General features: G+C 45.4%; 1 protein-coding gene across 1 annotated transcript in view; it reads left to right on the forward strand.

The window, feature by feature from the left end:
* The window catches only part of LOC147620579 (double-strand break repair protein MRE11-like), a 92,195-nt gene that overhangs the window by 14,477 nt on the left and 59,687 nt on the right, over positions 1-18,031 (forward strand). The window contains exons 3-5 of the mRNA XM_086824818.1: positions 6,804-6,961; positions 7,143-7,233; positions 7,453-7,572. Of these exons, the coding sequence (XP_086680944.1) occupies positions 6,804-6,961; positions 7,143-7,233; positions 7,453-7,572 (369 nt within the window). The remainder of the gene's footprint in view (positions 1-6,803; positions 6,962-7,142; positions 7,234-7,452; positions 7,573-18,031) is intronic.

The raw sequence follows: 18,031 nt of genomic DNA on the forward strand, positions 1-18,031 counted from the left end.
CCACCTTTCCACACACGTTTCTTGCCATTTTTGGATCCGTTTCTTTTAACAAAATAGGGCATGGCTGTTTCTAGCCGTTTTTGGCTGTTTCCATGTGTGAAGGGGGTGGGAAATGTGTTTCTCACGTTTCCCACCTCCGTTTCTCACGTTTCCTGTGACTATGGTGGAAAGCAACTCGTGGAGAAGGAAGAAGTAATGGAAAAGGGTAGTTGAAACTGTGAGAATATGTGAATGTGAAGCGGAAGCAAATAGAGATCACACAAGAGAGGAGACAGCCAAGAGAGATCCTTCACTTGAGCTAGAGATTGAAAATATTGAATGTATTGAATGAATTATGAAGGCACAATGGCCATGTTTATATACATCTCATGTAGAGCAGTGGGCCAATAGCATTGGAGAACAAATGTCCACGACAAATAAAAATGCCTAAAATAGTAGAAATATGGGAAAATTCTTGAAAAATATCAAATAAATATCTGGATAAAAGGGGGCATAAAATGGAGTAAAAGAGAGTTGGAGATGACATACTCCAGCACGGGGGTTCGACTCCCATACGGGTAAGGAGCTGATCAATAGTATCTTGAGGAAGAGGTTTGGTGAAGAGATCAGCACAACGCCAAGGCACTCTGGCTATCCGTAAGAATACGGATCGGAGAATCTGAGAGTACATCAAGATTTCTCAACATCTAGAACAACCATAACAGCTCACAATAGGTATCAAGATAGGTACAATATTGAGCCTTAGTAGAAGATAGAGTACATCAAGATTGCTCAACATCTAGAACAACCATAACAGCTCACAATAGGTATCAAGATAAGCACAATATTGAGCCTTAGTAGAAGATAATGAAATTGTATTTTGCTTCTTGGATCTCCATGAAATAAGATCGGAACCAAGAGTGAAGAAATAACCAGAAGTGGATCTTCGAGTATCCTGATCACATGCCCAATTCGCATCAGAGTATTCAACAAGCTCAATGCCTCCTTTGAAAGAGAGACCATAGTCCAAGGTACTGGATAAGTATCGGAAAACCCTCAGAGCGGCCTGCCAATGAGAATGTCGAGGAGCGGAAGAAAACTAACTGAGAACATTGACACTGTAAGAAATGGCGGGCCTGGTGTAAGTAGTAACAAAAAACTTGTTTCTAGCTTTCGAAACCGTTTTTAAAAACCTCGAAACCTCTCGAGTACGGCAGTTTCGCCAAAATTTCAAGTTTCGTTCTCCTCTCCGCCCAATTTTTCTGGGATTTTTAATTTTTGTTTTTCTTCCATATCCTCCTCATCACCTTCCTTCCCTCTTCTTCCCTTGCCTCCCTCCTTCTCTTTCCATCTTCTTCTACGTCTTTCACCTCTCCTCCTCCTTCCTTCATTCTCTTTTTTCCCTTTCTCTCCCTCTCTCTCCTCTTGATGAGTGGAGGAACATCATTGTACTACTTGTTTGTCTCATAGGCCAATTTTGGCCTTTTGCAGACGTTAATATATCTTTCTTTCTTTCTTTCTTTCTCTCTCTCTCTCTCTCTCTCTCTCTCTCTCTCTCCCCCCCCTTCCATCTCTCTTGAAGTCCTTTGTGTATAGTCCGTGTGTCTCTCTCTCTCCCTCTCTCTCCCTTCTAACCCAACTAGCTTCCCTTTATCTAGCTTTTGGTTTTGCTGATCATTTTCACTCTGTTGGAACTTTTTCAAAGTTTTTCCCTTCTGATTTTCAGAAGATTTTTTAGGGAAAGCCCGACCATCTCCTTCCTTTCCCTCTTTCTCCTCTTTCCCCCCATTCCCTTTCCCCTCCCTTCTGAGATCCTCACCTTTTGGGAGAAGGCACTGACTAGCAAAGTGCCCAAACCTTTCACAGTAAAAACATGCCCCTGGGAAGGGGGCATATGCCAAATACACGAAGCATACAATACAATCTGGTGATCCACAAATTTCTGGGATAGGGTCACATGTATCTGGGGTTTCTTGGAACTGCTATCAGCCGTTGATGCAGGTACACGGGAGGGGTTGCCATCAGCAGATTGCCCATGCTTTTGAGGTTCTGAGAGCCTGTTCCTAGCCCACTCCACTTGCTAATCTCGCATCTGATCCTCCTCCACCGCTTCTACGAATGACTTTGGCTTCTTCACAGCAGCAACTTCGTGGCCTTTTCTGGTAGCCGCTGCTTCTAGTCGTCCTGTAAGTCCCCCAAGAAAGTTAAGACGTATCCTCTTCATGCCCTCCCAACGACCCAGATGCCTAGTCTCCTGCATGCCTCAAAGAGCAGGTACCCTAAAGGACAAGGACAAGCACGTGTTGGGGCATGCATCATTCCACTCTCCCTTCATCTCCATTGCATAGAGGACTTTATTGGATTGCTTTGAGGGACTACAGATTTCTGCCTGAGTTATCACCATCTACACTAATAGGACTACCATAGAGTTGTACCAAGTGCTCAGCCACCATGTATGGTCTCTTGCATGTCTGTAGAATTTGTGTTGATTTATGTTCAAAGTGTCAATGGACTGGGAATGTGACGGGGGCTGCCCACGAGCCCTTCTTGTCCACAAGCCCTCCTAGTCATAAGGGATTCTCAAGTTGGAAACCAAGTTTCTTGGCGTGTCAATGGACTGGGAATGTGACGGGGGCTGCCCACGAGCCCTTCTTGTCCACAAGCCCTCCTAGTCATAAGGGATTCTCAAGTTGGAAACCAAGTTTCTTGGCATAGAATCCTCCTAGGATCTCCTAAACACGAGACACAATTTAGTAGTCCAAATTCAGGTTTGTAGGCTCATGCTCACCACCCAACCATAGATCCCACCAATAGGATCACTCGTGAGTATAGCGTTAAGGCTCCCATCCATAATTGATCCATGCCTGTCAACCCTCGGGTCCCATGCCACCAAGGTTTGCATAGCCAATGCTTTTGGATGGAGAGATCCATGAGTGGATCAATCCCTTGGTCTAGGTACAGGCCAATCTTGTCCTCAAGACAATAACGTCCATAATAGATCCACTCACCGCACTTATATAGTATCCCCCATAAAAGCTTAAAGCTGTCATTTATGGGATTATTAACTTATAAGTGTTTATAACCTTAGGCCACTATAATGAACTTTCTTTTCTAATCTTTTGGGCCCTCTAACCCAAGATTAGATCAACTAACCCTATGGTTAGCATTAGGTACGTAACATGCTTCCCTCTTCAAACATTTTCACTCCTGAAAACAGATCATGGGAAGACTCTACCAAACTAGCAAGTGATTCCATGTAGTACCTAGAGGATACATGCACTTAGTATATGTGCATACTTCCCTTTATGGAAGATCAATGGCAGAAGTGATCCAAAAGTCCCTTGGAGAAACATGCATCTAGCATTGCTACCTCGGGGAAACATGCATCTAGTATTGCTACCAAGGAGTAGTTAATCATCTCTGGTTGCCAATCAGAGTTAGTTCAAATTCTTGTCACGACTACGTCAAACGGTAAAGTCACACAAAAAGCATTGTGATCTATTGGTCTTGGGTAGATCTAGAATAACCCTCCACTAGTAACACATCACCATATAACCGTAGTTAGATACCTCATCAGTTCTACTAGGTCACAAGTTTGTGGACTCCGGAATGTCCCTCGAGGAATGCATCGGCGGTCCCCTTTCCAAATCAACACCCGCCACACAAACTCTCTGTCCATGGGGGATCAAATCTATTGGGATACTCGATTGATCTCAATCAGTATCCAGTCTTTTGAGTTTGGATCCTATGTTATATGTTGCAAGCACATCAAGGTCCATCGTGAACAAAATCATTGTGAATCATTGTACCTAATGGTCTCACACAATTACTCAAAGAAAATAATTTTCACTGGTGAAATATAGAGGTATCATCTTACCAATCCCTAATCTAAATCACATGCAACTAAACTATCGAGTCCTTTCTTTTGTAAAATCTACTCACCCCAGGTTAACTATCCGAGAAGGAATCGGATATCATAGGTTAAAAAATAGGTACATCAGGAACTTCTACATGCAACAGATCCTAGCGTCCCATACCACCTGGATGATATGCTCCATATAGAATGTCCTTTACATTTAGTGTCAGAGGTCCCCCCCTCGTGACCTGGCTTGACGCCACCCACTTTTTCCCTAGATAACATGGTCTAACCTTCTAGACGAGTCTCGCATCAATCTCGCTTGTGAACATTTTGAGTTTGATGTCCGAGAAATCATAAGAATAGTATCTTGTTGATTCCCACAAAGGAACTATAAATCCCAACCTCGGTCGTCCCATTTGAGAAAGGGATATCTATTCTATAGTAATCTTATTGACACATTCTAAAGTCGACTTAGAGTACCCCAAGGAGACTAAGTTTTGCATTCAGATACCAAGTGATTATCAATCCAATAGAAAAGAGGAAATCCTATTCAAGAATGCCAATAAGCAAACACCTTTTAAAGAAAAGATATGCACATATTAAAAGAATGTGTTCAATATCCATTGACAAGCATAGATAAGATCGTGGGTCACTAGATTGCTGAACTAAAGTTACAATAAAAAAAACTAAACAAGGCCACCAACGACTGAGAACTAAGAAAGGAAAATAACTATAACTTTCTCACAGCTATGTTTTGGACAGTCCTTTAGGAGAAACTTACGTTTATCCTTGGGTAATGACTCAATAGCAGTGGTCTCCAAGACATTCTAGTTGGAACTGGCCATTGTGTCATTAAAAAACTTTGGGAATCGGATGGCTTCCTTCAAGGTCTTGCTATGATCCGGCTTATCTTCCAGCTTACAATCTGGATCCAAGCCTCACACAAAAAATCCACACAAAGTCACAAAGTGTGAGCATCCATATGTGTTGCACGTGCAACTACTTCTCTGAATTTCCGCACATAGGTATCATAAGTCATCATCTATAACTCCGTGAACTTGGCAATGGTGTCAAACTCCGCTAAGTCAAAGCCTTCCCTTAGAGGAAACCTTGAGCCATCTTCCAGTTAGCTGGAGAAGGTTGAAATTCAAAGTGGGTATTCCACTTTGAATTCCAACGGTTCAGCCAAGATTCAGCATACTCTTGGGTCTCCTTCTTCTTATTGTCCCCATCAGGGGTGAAAGGCGGTGCTATCGAACTAGGGATCACCAGAGGAGTTAGATTTGGCATAGCTCATCGCAAGAGAGTATGCCTGATTGGGTACATCTCCTCACGAATCTTGCCTAATTGGGTATACAATTGAACCTTTACTCCACTGCCCCTTCATACTCTTGAACATTCTCCACTGGTCATCAACATTGTCGTTCTGAGCAAACGAGAGAGTGACCATCGAAGAGGAAAAAGGAAAAAATAGGGTGCTTCTGCACCGAAAACGGGAAAAACCAAGGTTGGTGGTCGCAAGCCAACAATGTAACAGGCTGGTCCAACCTCTCGCACTTCTTCAATCATCTTCTCCACAACCTCCCAAGCGTCTATGAAGAAAAGAGAAGGCCTAGGGCTCTATAAATAGGGAGAAGGGGTCAAAAGAAGCTTTTTTAAAAGCACTTAAAAAAATAAAATTTAAAGATCAAGTGAAAACAAAATTTTAATGTGTGCTTTTCTTGTGTTAAAAATAACAGCTTCCCATGTTTTTTTACTAGGCGTCAATTTTCATCACAACATTTTTAATTAAAGAAAACCATAACTTGCTTTTCATGCTTGTTCCACCCATGCATGGGTGCACATAGTACGGTCTTGAGCTCGGCTGCTTGTTGCTGACCCATACATCTGTATGGGAGCCCATGCCCCCTGCATAGCGTATGGCTGTACAACAGGGTGTACCAGCACTGCGGGGTACTCTCTGCAGTCCTATGGCCACAACTGTACGGCCTGCTCTGTGCGTGACTGTACAGCCAGTACAGCCTGCGCTTGAACAACCAGCACAGTGCCATGTGGCACTGTATGACTGGCTGTACCTCCTATGTGGCTGCTGTACCTCAGCCAGACCAGCCCATGCTCGGCATCACAAGCCCACATACACACATGCATGTGCAGTTGTACCCACATCAACCGTGTGCAAAAACAAAAAAACACCCGCTTAGCAAAAGCATCATTGATAATCTCTCTTCTCCTCTTCCCTCGGGACCATTCCTACCGCTCAAGCATGCACACATCCACACCCTGATCACATCGAGAGAGCATGAATTAAAACCCTAATCTTGCCAATAGGATCTCCCCTGAACATAGGGCTAAGGTTCCCATTCAATGTATCCATGCCTGTCAATCCTGGTGTCCCATGCCACCAAGGTTGGCCTAGCCAAGGCCCTCGGCAAGCTATCGCCAGCTTGGATGGACAATCCATGAGTGGGTCAATCCCTTTGTCTAGGTATAAACCAATCTTGTCCTCAGACAATAACATCCGTAGTATATCCACTCATCCCACTTATATAGTAATCCCTCATAAAAGCATAAAGTAGTCAATTATGGGATTATTAACTTATAAGTGTTTATAACCTTAGGCCGCTATGATAAGCCTGCTTTTGGCCCCTCTACCCAAAGTTAGATCAACTAACCCTATTGTTAGCATTAGGTACGTAACACTCGTGATGAGGGTGGCAATGGATACCACACAAGTTAATTCAGTGTGCAATGTGTATCATTAGTGAGCATGCTTCAAGAGCTTTGGACACAACAGCATCAAGGGAGACTCGATAGCATGAGCGTTGTCTTGATGCTCAATTCACTACTGTAAAGTCTCCTATCTACATGGTGGATGCTCCATGAACAACGATGACCCATGAAATGAATAAAAACAAGAAATTTTTGATGATTTATGAGGATAACAAGGACTGAGTTCTTTTTTCAGGTGGATTTTCTTCTACTGGGTGGAGATCTTTTTCATGAGAACAAGCCCTCGCGTGCAACATTGGTCCGAACACTAGAAATACTGCGTCGCTACTGCCTCAACAACCGACCAGTGCAGTTCCAAGTCGTCAGCGATCAGATGGTTAACTTTCCTAACAGGTCAGCAAAACCTTCATAAGTTTTGAGGCTACTGTCAACATACAGATTGTATGTAAAGGTTTGTGTTGATTGTAGATAAAGGTCACATCTCTGTGGTGATATGTTGATGATGCACTCGAAACTAGCTGCCATGTTATGGAATTTATTTTTCGCCATTGATATCAGTAATCTGTTTCTACAGGTTTGGGCATGTCAACTATGAGGATCCCCACTTCAACGTGGGCTTGCCTGTGTTTACAATCCATGGCAATCACGATGATCCAGCAGGAGTGGTATGCCAATCAATATTGAGAATCATAGAGCATTCAAGCCCTTTTTTTTTGGCGGGGGGGGGGGTGTTTGTCTTTATGGCTGGTCGCTTACGGAGGGAGGCTAGAGGTGAGGGGGAGGGGTGCAAAAGCCACACTGGGAGAGTATTCAACCTTTTTGACTGCAGCTTTGGTAAGAGTCCTTAAAATGCCAATTTTTAAGTGTTTGTGTTCTCTCTGCAGGACAACCTTTCGGCTATTGATATTCTATCAGCGTGTAACCTTGTGAATTACTTTGGAAAGATGGTGCTAGGAGGCTCAGGTGTAGGGCAGATCACTCTGCATCCCATCTTAATGCAGAAAGTAAGCGAATTTGTGGAACTACAATCTTGCCTTAGTTGGCTATATATGTGTGTGTGTGTTTGTGTGTGTGCATGCATATATATGTGGAACTACAATCTGCCTTAGTTGGCTATATGTGTGTGTGTGCGTGTGTGCGCGCGCGCGCGCATAGAGAAAGAAAGAAAGAAAGAAAGTTATATTAAACTTAAGACTCAGTGGGTCTGTGAGACCAAATGCGATACAATAGTGTCCATGTCATCTCATCATGGTACAAAAGAAAACAAAGACTAGAGCTATGAGCTGGGAATGTCAAATCTGATTCATATGATACAAAGTGTGACCATCATCATACAACCTATGGAGCTAACCTTCGGTAGGGGGACGGGGCCATCATGGATATCAAGCATGGGGTTACCCTGTAGAAGGCTCTGCAGATCCACCGGGCGTGGGAAGGTGGCTCTTTGCCTCTCCAAGATCTCCTCGAGCTGGGGCTGATGTCTGTTTGCTGGCGAGGTCTAGGGAGTCTATGAGAGAGAGAAAGAAATAAAGAAAGATATATTAAGTGTCTTCTAAAGACTAATGGGCCAATGCCATCACATATGCCCCCAACCTTGCACTCATTCCAACCTTGGACTATTTGGTTTACAAAGTAGCGGGGTTAAAATTGACATGTTAAGATTATGAGGTTTAGGATAAAGAGCTTAAGGCCTAAAAGGCCCAATCAGTATATACACAGACAAGATTGGCCTCATTGGAGGTATGAGACCAAAGTGATACAATAATGTCCATGACATATCTCATCATGGAACATAAAATAAAATAGAACAAATCAAAACTAGCTCATTGGAGTGATATAAAACTGTCCATGGAAATCTCATCATGGAATACCAGGAGCATGAAACATGAAACATGAGAGGAGGATCAGCCGCTATAGCCGGAAGAGGTTCAATTACTACCACCTAGGGACCCACTTTCACCATTCCCTATGATATCCAATCTTGGTAATCCTACCTTTGGTAACAATGTTGGAGGCCTAGCCAACCCTCCTGGCCCTGAACCCCTTTCTTTTTTCTGGGAAAAAGATCCTTCTATTAGTTAACAAAAAACCAGCCTCGAAGGGCTAAATACAACCACAAAGGGCTAGATACAAACTTGCCTCCATGTACAGGGCGGGGACCAAAGAATCAAGAGGTGGAGAAAGATGCACATCTCCTCTAGCTGGCTGCTCTATGAGGAGAAGGCTATCTCATACAGGGAGAGGGGGAGTGAATAACCACAAAGGTGGTCTGTAATGCCACATGGGATCACCACCTCTACCTATGAGAAAAGCGCCAGGTTGTGAGAGCCTCAAGAAGGCCTGTCGCTTTCGCATGCGGTCAGAGCCACCCTGTAGCTTCCCCCAGTGACCGTGGAGGGTATGAATGATGTCGAGCCAAATGCTCTTGGTGGACTCCGCAACAAGCGGAGTGTGGGTGCCTTCGATGGCTTCGCTGCATCGAGCTCTCTAGATGTGCTAGGCTGCAATGCTGCCACAAATCTCTCATCTCTTGCACGAACCCGGAGTCCAATGATTAGTAGATAGGGCTGGGACTGGTATTGCCGAAATGCAAAGGTGAAAGACCTAAAGAGCTAGCCCCCCACCTTCCTCCTCATAAGCCATGACAACCTTAGCCAGTGAGGCCCAAGCGACAGTGTCCCATGAAATGATATGGGTTGAGGCCCTGTCCATTGTGAAAATGCGTAGAATCCGTTGCCAAACCTGCTTAGCCTCGGGCAATCCGAAAGACAATGTCGTTGTTTGAGACTCCTAAGGGTGGCCGCACCTTAGACTAGCTGCTAGTCGACCGCCAATGGCCAACCACGTGCCAACCACCAACCTCGTGTTCTAGCAGCCAAAGAAAGAGGGTGATCTTTTGAGGCCAAAAAGCCTGAAACCCCTTTCCACAGTGTTGGGCCGGGTAAATGTCAAGCTTCCCACTTTCAGAGGTTACACCATTGAAGATGTAGATGACCACATCCGGTGGTTCATTTTTATGTGCAAGAGCTGAGGTCTTGAGTGGGAGGATGCCTTTCTGGTACTTTTTCCATCCACTCAAGAAGGCTCGGTGGACAAATGGTTTAGTGGGATTGCCCCAAACAACGGGCATCCACTTCAATTGACTTTACATTCCAAACAGTCTTTGCCACCCACTTGGTTTCAGTAGGAACTTCACCGTCCACTTGCTCTCGTCCACTTGCTCTGCTGCATAGAGCTTTTCCTCCCCCACCCTTGGTGTGTTTGTCACACCCACACCAACCATTCAGGTGGATCCACCATCAGCCACAGTGGTCACCTGTGCACAAAAGAGAGCCATGCCAGAAGAACCAACCCATGCAGGGGATGAGCCCAATGATACCAATGTTCCACTTCCCTGCACAGTCATAGACCAGTCCTTCTTGCAAGCCTTCAAAGATCTCCACAACCATCCCTTTGTATCGGACCAACCACCTACTTCTTCCGTCTCGCAATCCAAATCTCAGCTTCCACCCTTCTTCATGGAAGATCTACTCAGGGAGAATAAGATTGCGGTGAATCTCTTTGATCTTCTCCAGATTATGTCTAACAATGCCTCAGTGCACTCCTGGAGAGCAACTTGACTAAGCCACCCAATTCTAGTGGTGGCAGTTCCACAATGGTGTGTTCCCACTTCCTACGGGTGCAGGCATTGCCGGTTGCATGGGTATTAGCCGCACCAACCCTTCCCTTGTTGACTACAAGACCTCAGGCCTCTCTGTGGAGATTCATGGCACCCCACTTTTTGGGGCAATTGTTGATGGTGGCTCTAGGGTAAACCTAATGCCAGAATTCACACTCTGTGCAATGGGTCTCCAGGTAATGAGACTGGCCAACTTTTGTGTTCTTATGGTTGACCAATGGGAGGTGACCCCTATAGGCCTACTAGAAGGCGCCACTGTAGTAATCCAGGGAATCCCATTCTTGCTTGACTTTGTGGCGATCCGGCTCCTTGAAGTTAGGGGGGCTTATTCATTGCTCATTGGTTGGCCGTGGCTTAGAAGCACCAGAGTACTACATGACGGGGGTTGTGACCGTTTATGGATTCCCCAAGTCTCAAGAGCATGGTCCACATGAGCTGAAATTGAAGAAGGCTTGGATCAAGGGATTCGTGGTGCCACAGTAGCCCCCATTTCGTTTGCCACCCCTCAATTGACCACGTCTTGGCCCATGTCTGAAGAAGGCCTTGTCCCCCATGGTGATGAGTCAGAACTAGTTGATTGGCTCCAAGCGCAGAAAGCTTTGACATTCTACATGGTGGATATCAAAGAGGTACCAAGCGACTCTACCAACTCTCTATTAGAGTCCTATGAGGTAGTAGTCACGGGCTGCCACAAAGGACGAAGGGTTGTCAAACCTCTCTCGAATAACTTCAACAAGCACCCAACCACGGGCCCGACCGATCTCCCAGGCCCCAGCACAGAATCTACACAAGTACCCTTGGAAGAACGTGCCATCCCCTTCGGGGAATGTTGTAAGCCTTGGAGAAGAACAATACGACACTTTTCCAATTTATCAATAGCCGGCCCACGATCCCACTCTCCTCTCCAAGGCGGCTGTCAGGAGAACCCCTCTCCCTTCCTCTCTGTTCTTTTCCATTCTCAATGAGCGTGAGGAAGTGATCTCTATAGAAGTGCATCTTTGGTGGGAGCTCCGAAGGTGTGATCCATGTGCAGTGGGTGTAGAGGTTGAGAAGATCTAATTGGATAACATGGTTGGTGTTCTCATGAGAGAGTTGGAGAAAAGGGAAGTGGAAACTGTACTGAAGGGGTGGGAGGTGGTCCATGTGGAGCCCATATCGTGAGTACCAAGTGGAAACTCGGGCATACCATACTCCAGGGTGGCCCTCGAGTGCTAGCTATCTCGAGGGCTCCAGGGCAAGCCTTGGGTACATGTGGGGATCCATGTGATTGATGTGGTGGAGGTATGTGACTGTCTGAAAGAATGCATCCACTACCATTAACAAACTCTGCCTAGATAATTTGGTGTGGGATTAATGGTTTCTTGGGGATCACATGGGAGAACGCCATGACATGGAGCCTCTCAACGAGAGAGAAAGAAAGAAAGTTATATTAAACGTCTTCAAAAGACCCAATGGGTCTATGAGACCAAAAGTGATACAATAGTGTCCATGTAATGTCATCATGGTACAAAAGAAAACAAAGACTAGAGCTATGAGCCGGGAATGTCAAATCCGAGCCATATGATACAAAATGGGACCGTCATCATCATACAGCCTATGGAGCTAACCCTCCAGTAGGAGGCGGGAGCCATCAAGGATATCAAGCATGGGGGTAGCCTGTAGAAGGCTCTGCAGATCCGTTGGGTATGGGAAGGTGGCTTTGTGCCTCTCCAAGATCTCCTCAAGTTGGGGCTGAGGTCTGTGTTACTGGCGAGGTCCAGGGAGGGGGGTCTGGTGGGAGGTTGGGCACTCGAGAATGTGTGGCTCGATGAGGCTATGGGTATGTCATCCATGGCTGGTGTGGCGTCCTCTCGTGGTCGGAAGAACTGAGTTATGGTCGCATGGGGCCGGGGTGGATGTCTCCCACGGGGTCTCAACTCCCTAACCAATGAGTCTTTGAGACGATGAAGCTCTAGTAGGAAGAGTCCTAGGCACCAGTGATCTGGGTAATTCATGATCCTGGATAAGGGTCCAAACCCCTCCGAAGAGACAGTGGAACCTTCCTTGAATCTCATAATATATAGTGCATGTACATATGTAGTGCTCCTCTAACTCAACCTCCCATTGGCATATAGTGCTTATCCTCTCCTCACGAGGTATCTGCATGGATCTCCCTATCTCTATCTGTAATGGGAGGCGGAACGCGTGCATTGGAATCGTATAAATGTGAACAAGATTCTGAGCACTTAACACTTGAGCATTACAACCACAAAGCTGAAAATGACAATACACCACATAAAGGGGCTGATGATAGGCTGAACCCCCCCCTTTAGGTTTTATTACCAAAAGAGTCTGCAAAGTACAAGATTACGGGTGCCTGGGGAGGCCAGCTTTGCCATCTAGGGTGAGGCCAAAGGCACTCACCTTGACTTGGTCATCCACATGGCTGAATCCAGCCTGCACCTGATTCTTCCAAATACATTATGAATGAATACATTCCAAACAAGAGAATCTGTAGATACATCCGCCCTACACACAGGTACATCCGCCCTGCACAAGCCTCTTCACAGGTACATCCGCCCTGCACAAGAGTATCACAATCCTCACAGGTACTCCGCCCTGCACAAGATGTAAATGGATCTTTAGGCCCTGTTTCCACGCGAGAAACTGATCCAGAAACCCGTGTTCTCCGCGAGCAAGTGTCCCTAATGCTTGCCCTAAGCACCTGCTATACCAGGAATCCTTGAGACACATCCATGCTCACATATTCCAATGCTGTCTGGCCTGTTTTGTGCAATAACCAGTCCAAAACAGCAAATTTCTGTCGCGAGAAATCCACCTGTAAAGGGTCCTACAGCCCTGTGGAGGTCCCTAGAGCTGTCCTGTACTATCCAAGTTGACTTTGGACACCTGTAACCAGCCCAAAACTCGCAATAACGAGAAAATACAGGTCTGAAATTTACCAACCAGCCCTTTAGAAGAGTGTGGGGATCATTATCCAAGCTTGTGTGAGTCCGGGAAGCAAGCAACCAGCCCTGTAGCAACTCCCAAAGCTCCAACCAGCTCTCCAATGTGTTGAGTAATGAATAAAACAGCCCAAAAGACCTCTTGAGGGAGGCGCCTTTCTCCAGTGCCACCTAAGGGGCTTGGTGGGTACACATACAGGCTGACAAGTGTCCCCATAAGGTGTCCAGGTAGGTGTCCAGCCCATAGTGCTCCATTTGTCCTGTTTGTATAAGTTTAGGTCCAACCAAATGGGAAATGGCCATAAGCTGTCCGGACTTCATTAATTTTGGTCCAACCAAATGCGAACGCATTATAAGTTGTCCGGCCACTTATTAATGAGTGTGGACCTGCAAACCAATAAACTTTAGTAGTAAATGAAATAAGCTGTAAATTGAGTGTGGACGCACTTACCACCTGCAAAACCCATAAGCCCACAGTTTTAGGCCCAAACAAGAGTGCACACATGCGTTCACAAGGTGCCCGGGCGTCCCCGGTCCCTCGGACTTCACAAGCCAAAATAACAAGCATTGTCCAGGCAGCAAGACAATGTCACACAAAGTAAAATAAAGTTATGGCATGCATCATTTATGCATTGTGCACATGTAAACTTGGAGAACCACCTATCATCATTCTTGTACTTGAAAATATTCCGCCTGCCATCATAACACACCATGTGTGCATGGCCGGAATCCACACGGGCACCGCCCGAAAGTCCACAAATGTCCTGCCATGTCCTTGGACTCATATGCATCCACTCATATGATCCATACACATGCCCAGGTATCATACATACATGCATCCCGCGTCTGCTCTCATAGGCAATGGCATGTCCTTCTTGGTTCAAAACAGCCCCTATGCAGTCCCCACATGCATCACATTCCACCACAAAAGGTTTGTGCAAATCCGGAATAATGAGTACCAGTCCTGAGATGATTGCACTCTTCAACTTTTGAAAGGCATCTCTCTTCGTGTGTCCATTTAAAGATTGCTTTCTTCTTCGTTAACTCATGTAACGGAGCGGCAATGAAAGCAAAATGCTTGACGAACCTCCTGTAGTAAGCACATAAACCAAGGAAGCTCCTCACTTCATGGACTGATTTCAGCTTTGGCCATTCTGGCATGGCTTGTATCTTTGCGGGATCCATGCGCACACCATCCTTTGATACAATGTGACCAAGATAGTGAATCTCTGGGAGGAAGAATTCACTCTTTTTTGCATTTATGTAGAGCTGATTTTCCTTAAGCTCTTTAAACACAATAGCCAGGTGCTCACGATGTTGGGCTTCATTCTTTGAGAATACAATAATGTCATCAAAGAATATACCCGTGAACTTTCTATGCTTTCTGAACACCCTGTCCATCATCCTGTTGAAGGTAGCGGGTGCATTTGTAAGGCCAAAAGGCACCACCAAAAACTCATAAAGACCAAAGGCTGTCCTAAATGCAGTCTTGTGTACATCTTGAGGTGCCACTCTCACTTGATGATACCCACTCTTGAGGTCTATTCGGCTGAAACATGCCGAAACTTCAAGCTTGTCCAAGATGTCATCAATCTGCGGAATGGGAAACCGATTCTTGATGGTTATCTTATTGAGGGCATGGTAATCAACACACATCCTGTAAGTACCATCCTTCTTTTGAACAAGAAGTACCGGCGAGCAATATGGTGAGAAACTAGGCCGAATCAAACCCTTTTCCAAAAGTTCATTCACCTGTGCCATAATCTCTTCTTGTTGACTAGCACTCACCCTGTATGGTGGCCTATTAGGTGGAGAGCTACCGGGAATTAGATCTATGCAATGATCTTCCGGCCTCTCGGGTGGCAACCTTGTTGGCAAAGCATTCGCAAAACAATTTTTGAACTCATTCAAAAAGTTAAGCTTGTCTTGATCTAATGTACTAACATCAACACTAGAATGTTCAATGGTATCACGTACAAAAACCAAGTAAGAACAAGCTGATTTCTTTATTGCCTTATTAATTTGTACATGGCTTACAAGAGGTATGGTACTTCCAGTAGTACCAGCATCTATAGAGTGCTCACGGCCTCTATGTACAAAGCTGATTTTCTTCTCTTTGTAAGCCTTAATAGGCTCTAAACGGTGATGCCAGGGCATCCCCAACAAAATATCACAAACTGTAAGAGGAGCCACTAAAAAGTTCTCATGGTCGAGGTAGTCCTGTATATGTACATGGAGCTTAGCAATGACCGGAGTTACATCAACCTGTTTGCCCTCAAAGGCGGCATCTGCATTCATTTGCATTCCCATGTCTTCCACATTGAGACCTATGGCGGCAGCCATCTGTACGGATATAAAGTTATCTGTGGAAGCATCATAAAAAAAAAACAAAGCGGGCTGATCCTTCAATTTGCTCCAAGCCTTGCATATGACTCTACTCTTAGGCTCATGCCCTGTATTACCCTGCACATCGGGTACAACATTCACAAGAGGCTTTTCCACATTAGGCTCAACATGCTTAGGATTCTATGGGCATTTTGGATATATATGATCTTTACTCCCACACTTAAAGCATTTTCCAGCCTTCCTGTCCTCTTCCAATTGCTGTTTTGAGAGCCCAAAATTGTGGCGTTTACCGCCCGGCTTCTTTTCGGAGTCATCCTTTGCATCTCGGCCATCTTTGGGAGCATTCTTAGGTGGCTGTCCACCCTTTTTCTGGTCATAACCAGCCCTGAATTTGCTCTTGTTTTGACCTGCAAATGGCTTATTTGTGGGTGCTTTTATGTGCAAGTTCTCCGCAATCATGGCTGAGTGTATAAGCTCTTGTATGGTCTTATTTGGGTACACTCCCAAGCTTTGTTGGATAATGTGTTGGAGCCCCGATTCAAACTTTCTCTTCTTCTCGTCCTCTCCAATCTTCATGAAGGGAGTAACCTTGAGAAGGACTTTCCAAAACTTTGCTATGTATGAAGCAACGGACTCTCCCTCATCTTGGGACAGCCAATCCCACTCCTTGCGTACATCCTTTGCAAAGTTTGGTGGTAAGAATTGATCATAAAAGTGAATTTTGAAAGAAGACCAAGTTGGGGCAGCACTTCCATCAAGTATTTTTGCAAGCCACCAATCACTTGCCGTATCCTTGAGATGCATTCCCACATGCCTGAGCATAGACTTTTCCGAAAAGTCTTCATTGCAAAAAGCTATCTCAAACTGTCTAATGAAAGCAAGTGCTTTGGTAGAGTCCATCCGTCCCTGAAAGTTTTCAAACTTTACATCCTTGTCACCGGACTTGAACTCTCGAGGCTTCTTTCTTCTATGTGCATCCCTATGTACATCCTGTTCATCTCCATGGTGATGATGCCGCGATGAAGATTCACGATCCCTCTTCGTTCTCTCTTGAGCCACACTCTCCGAATGAGTGGAAAGCTCAACACGAGAACGGATATGTCTTCTTGGAGCAAAGCGGGAATGAGTAGAGGATCCCTCATCCTTACTCTTCTCTTGACCTGCATCAAGCCTAACACTAGGGACTCTTGTCCTTTCAGCATTTGGCACTTGCTGTGCTCTTCCTGCTTGTTGTGCATCATGTGCACCACCATGGGCAGCCATGAGGGGTGGCTTCTTGAAAGCCAATCTACCATCTGCTTCGGTGTATGCATCACCCTTAACCATTAGGTATGCAAGTGCAAGCTCTCGGGGTTTCTCAACATCCATTTCCTTTGCAATTGCTTCAAAAGTGACTTCATGGACCGAAGCCTTTGCAATCGCAGCCAACACCCTTTGTACATCCGGGTCATTTTTCAATGACCTGAGCTCTTCGGTTTCAGCCCTATAGCGTCGCACTTGACGCCTCAAAGATTCCAAATCAGAATGCATAGTGTCATGAGTACCTGCATCTCCATAGACATCATTGCCTGCAGCATCTCTTGCATCCCTTGTACCTTGAAATTCACGGTCCTGTGTGTTCTCCACACTGTCAGAAATGTGGCTGTCCATGACACTCAAATTAGGTCACCAGTTATGATTCCAAGCCTCAGACCGTTTTCCAATGAGGGGAAAAACTGAGCTTTGATACCAATGTAATGGGAGGCAGAACGCGTGTATTGGAATCGTATAAATGTGAACAAGATTCTGAGCACTTAACACTTGAGCATTACAACCACAAAGCTGAAAATGACAATACACCACATAAAGGGGCCGATGATAGGCTGACCCCCCCCCTTTAGGTTTTATTACCAAAAGAGTTTGCAAAGTACAAGATTACGGGTGCCTGGGGATTCACCACCAGCCTGCACCTGATTCTTCCAAATACATTATGAATGAATACATTCCAAACAAGAGAATCTTTAGGTACATCTGCCCTACACACAGGTACATCCGCCCTGCACAAGCCTCTTCACAGGTACATCCGCCCTGCACAAGAGTATCACAATCCTCACAGGTACTCCGCCCTGCACAAGATGTAAATGGATCTTTAGGCCCTGTTTCCACGCGAGAAACTGATCCAGAAACCCGTGTTCTCCGCGAGCAAGTGTCCCCAATGCTTGCCCTAAGCACCTGCTATACCAAGAATCCTTGAGACACATCCATGCTCACATATTCCAATGCTGTCCGGCCTGTTTTGTGCAATAACCAGTCCAAAACAGCAACTTTCTGTCGCGAGAAATCCACCTGTAAAGGGTCCTACAGCCCTGTGGAGGTCCCTAGAGCTGTCCTGTACTATCCAAGTTGACTTCGGACACCTGTAACCAGCCCAAAACAAGCAATAACCAGAAATTGCAGGTCTGAAATTTACCAACCAGCCCTTTAGAAGAGTGTGGGGATCGTTGGCCAAGCTTG

Source organism: Cibotium barometz, chromosome 31 (genome assembly GCF_041138505.1).
Source record: "Cibotium barometz isolate CiBa-2024 chromosome 31, ASM4113850v1, whole genome shotgun sequence".
In the NCBI taxonomy this organism is placed as follows: domain Eukaryota; kingdom Viridiplantae; phylum Streptophyta; class Polypodiopsida; order Cyatheales; family Cibotiaceae; genus Cibotium; species Cibotium barometz.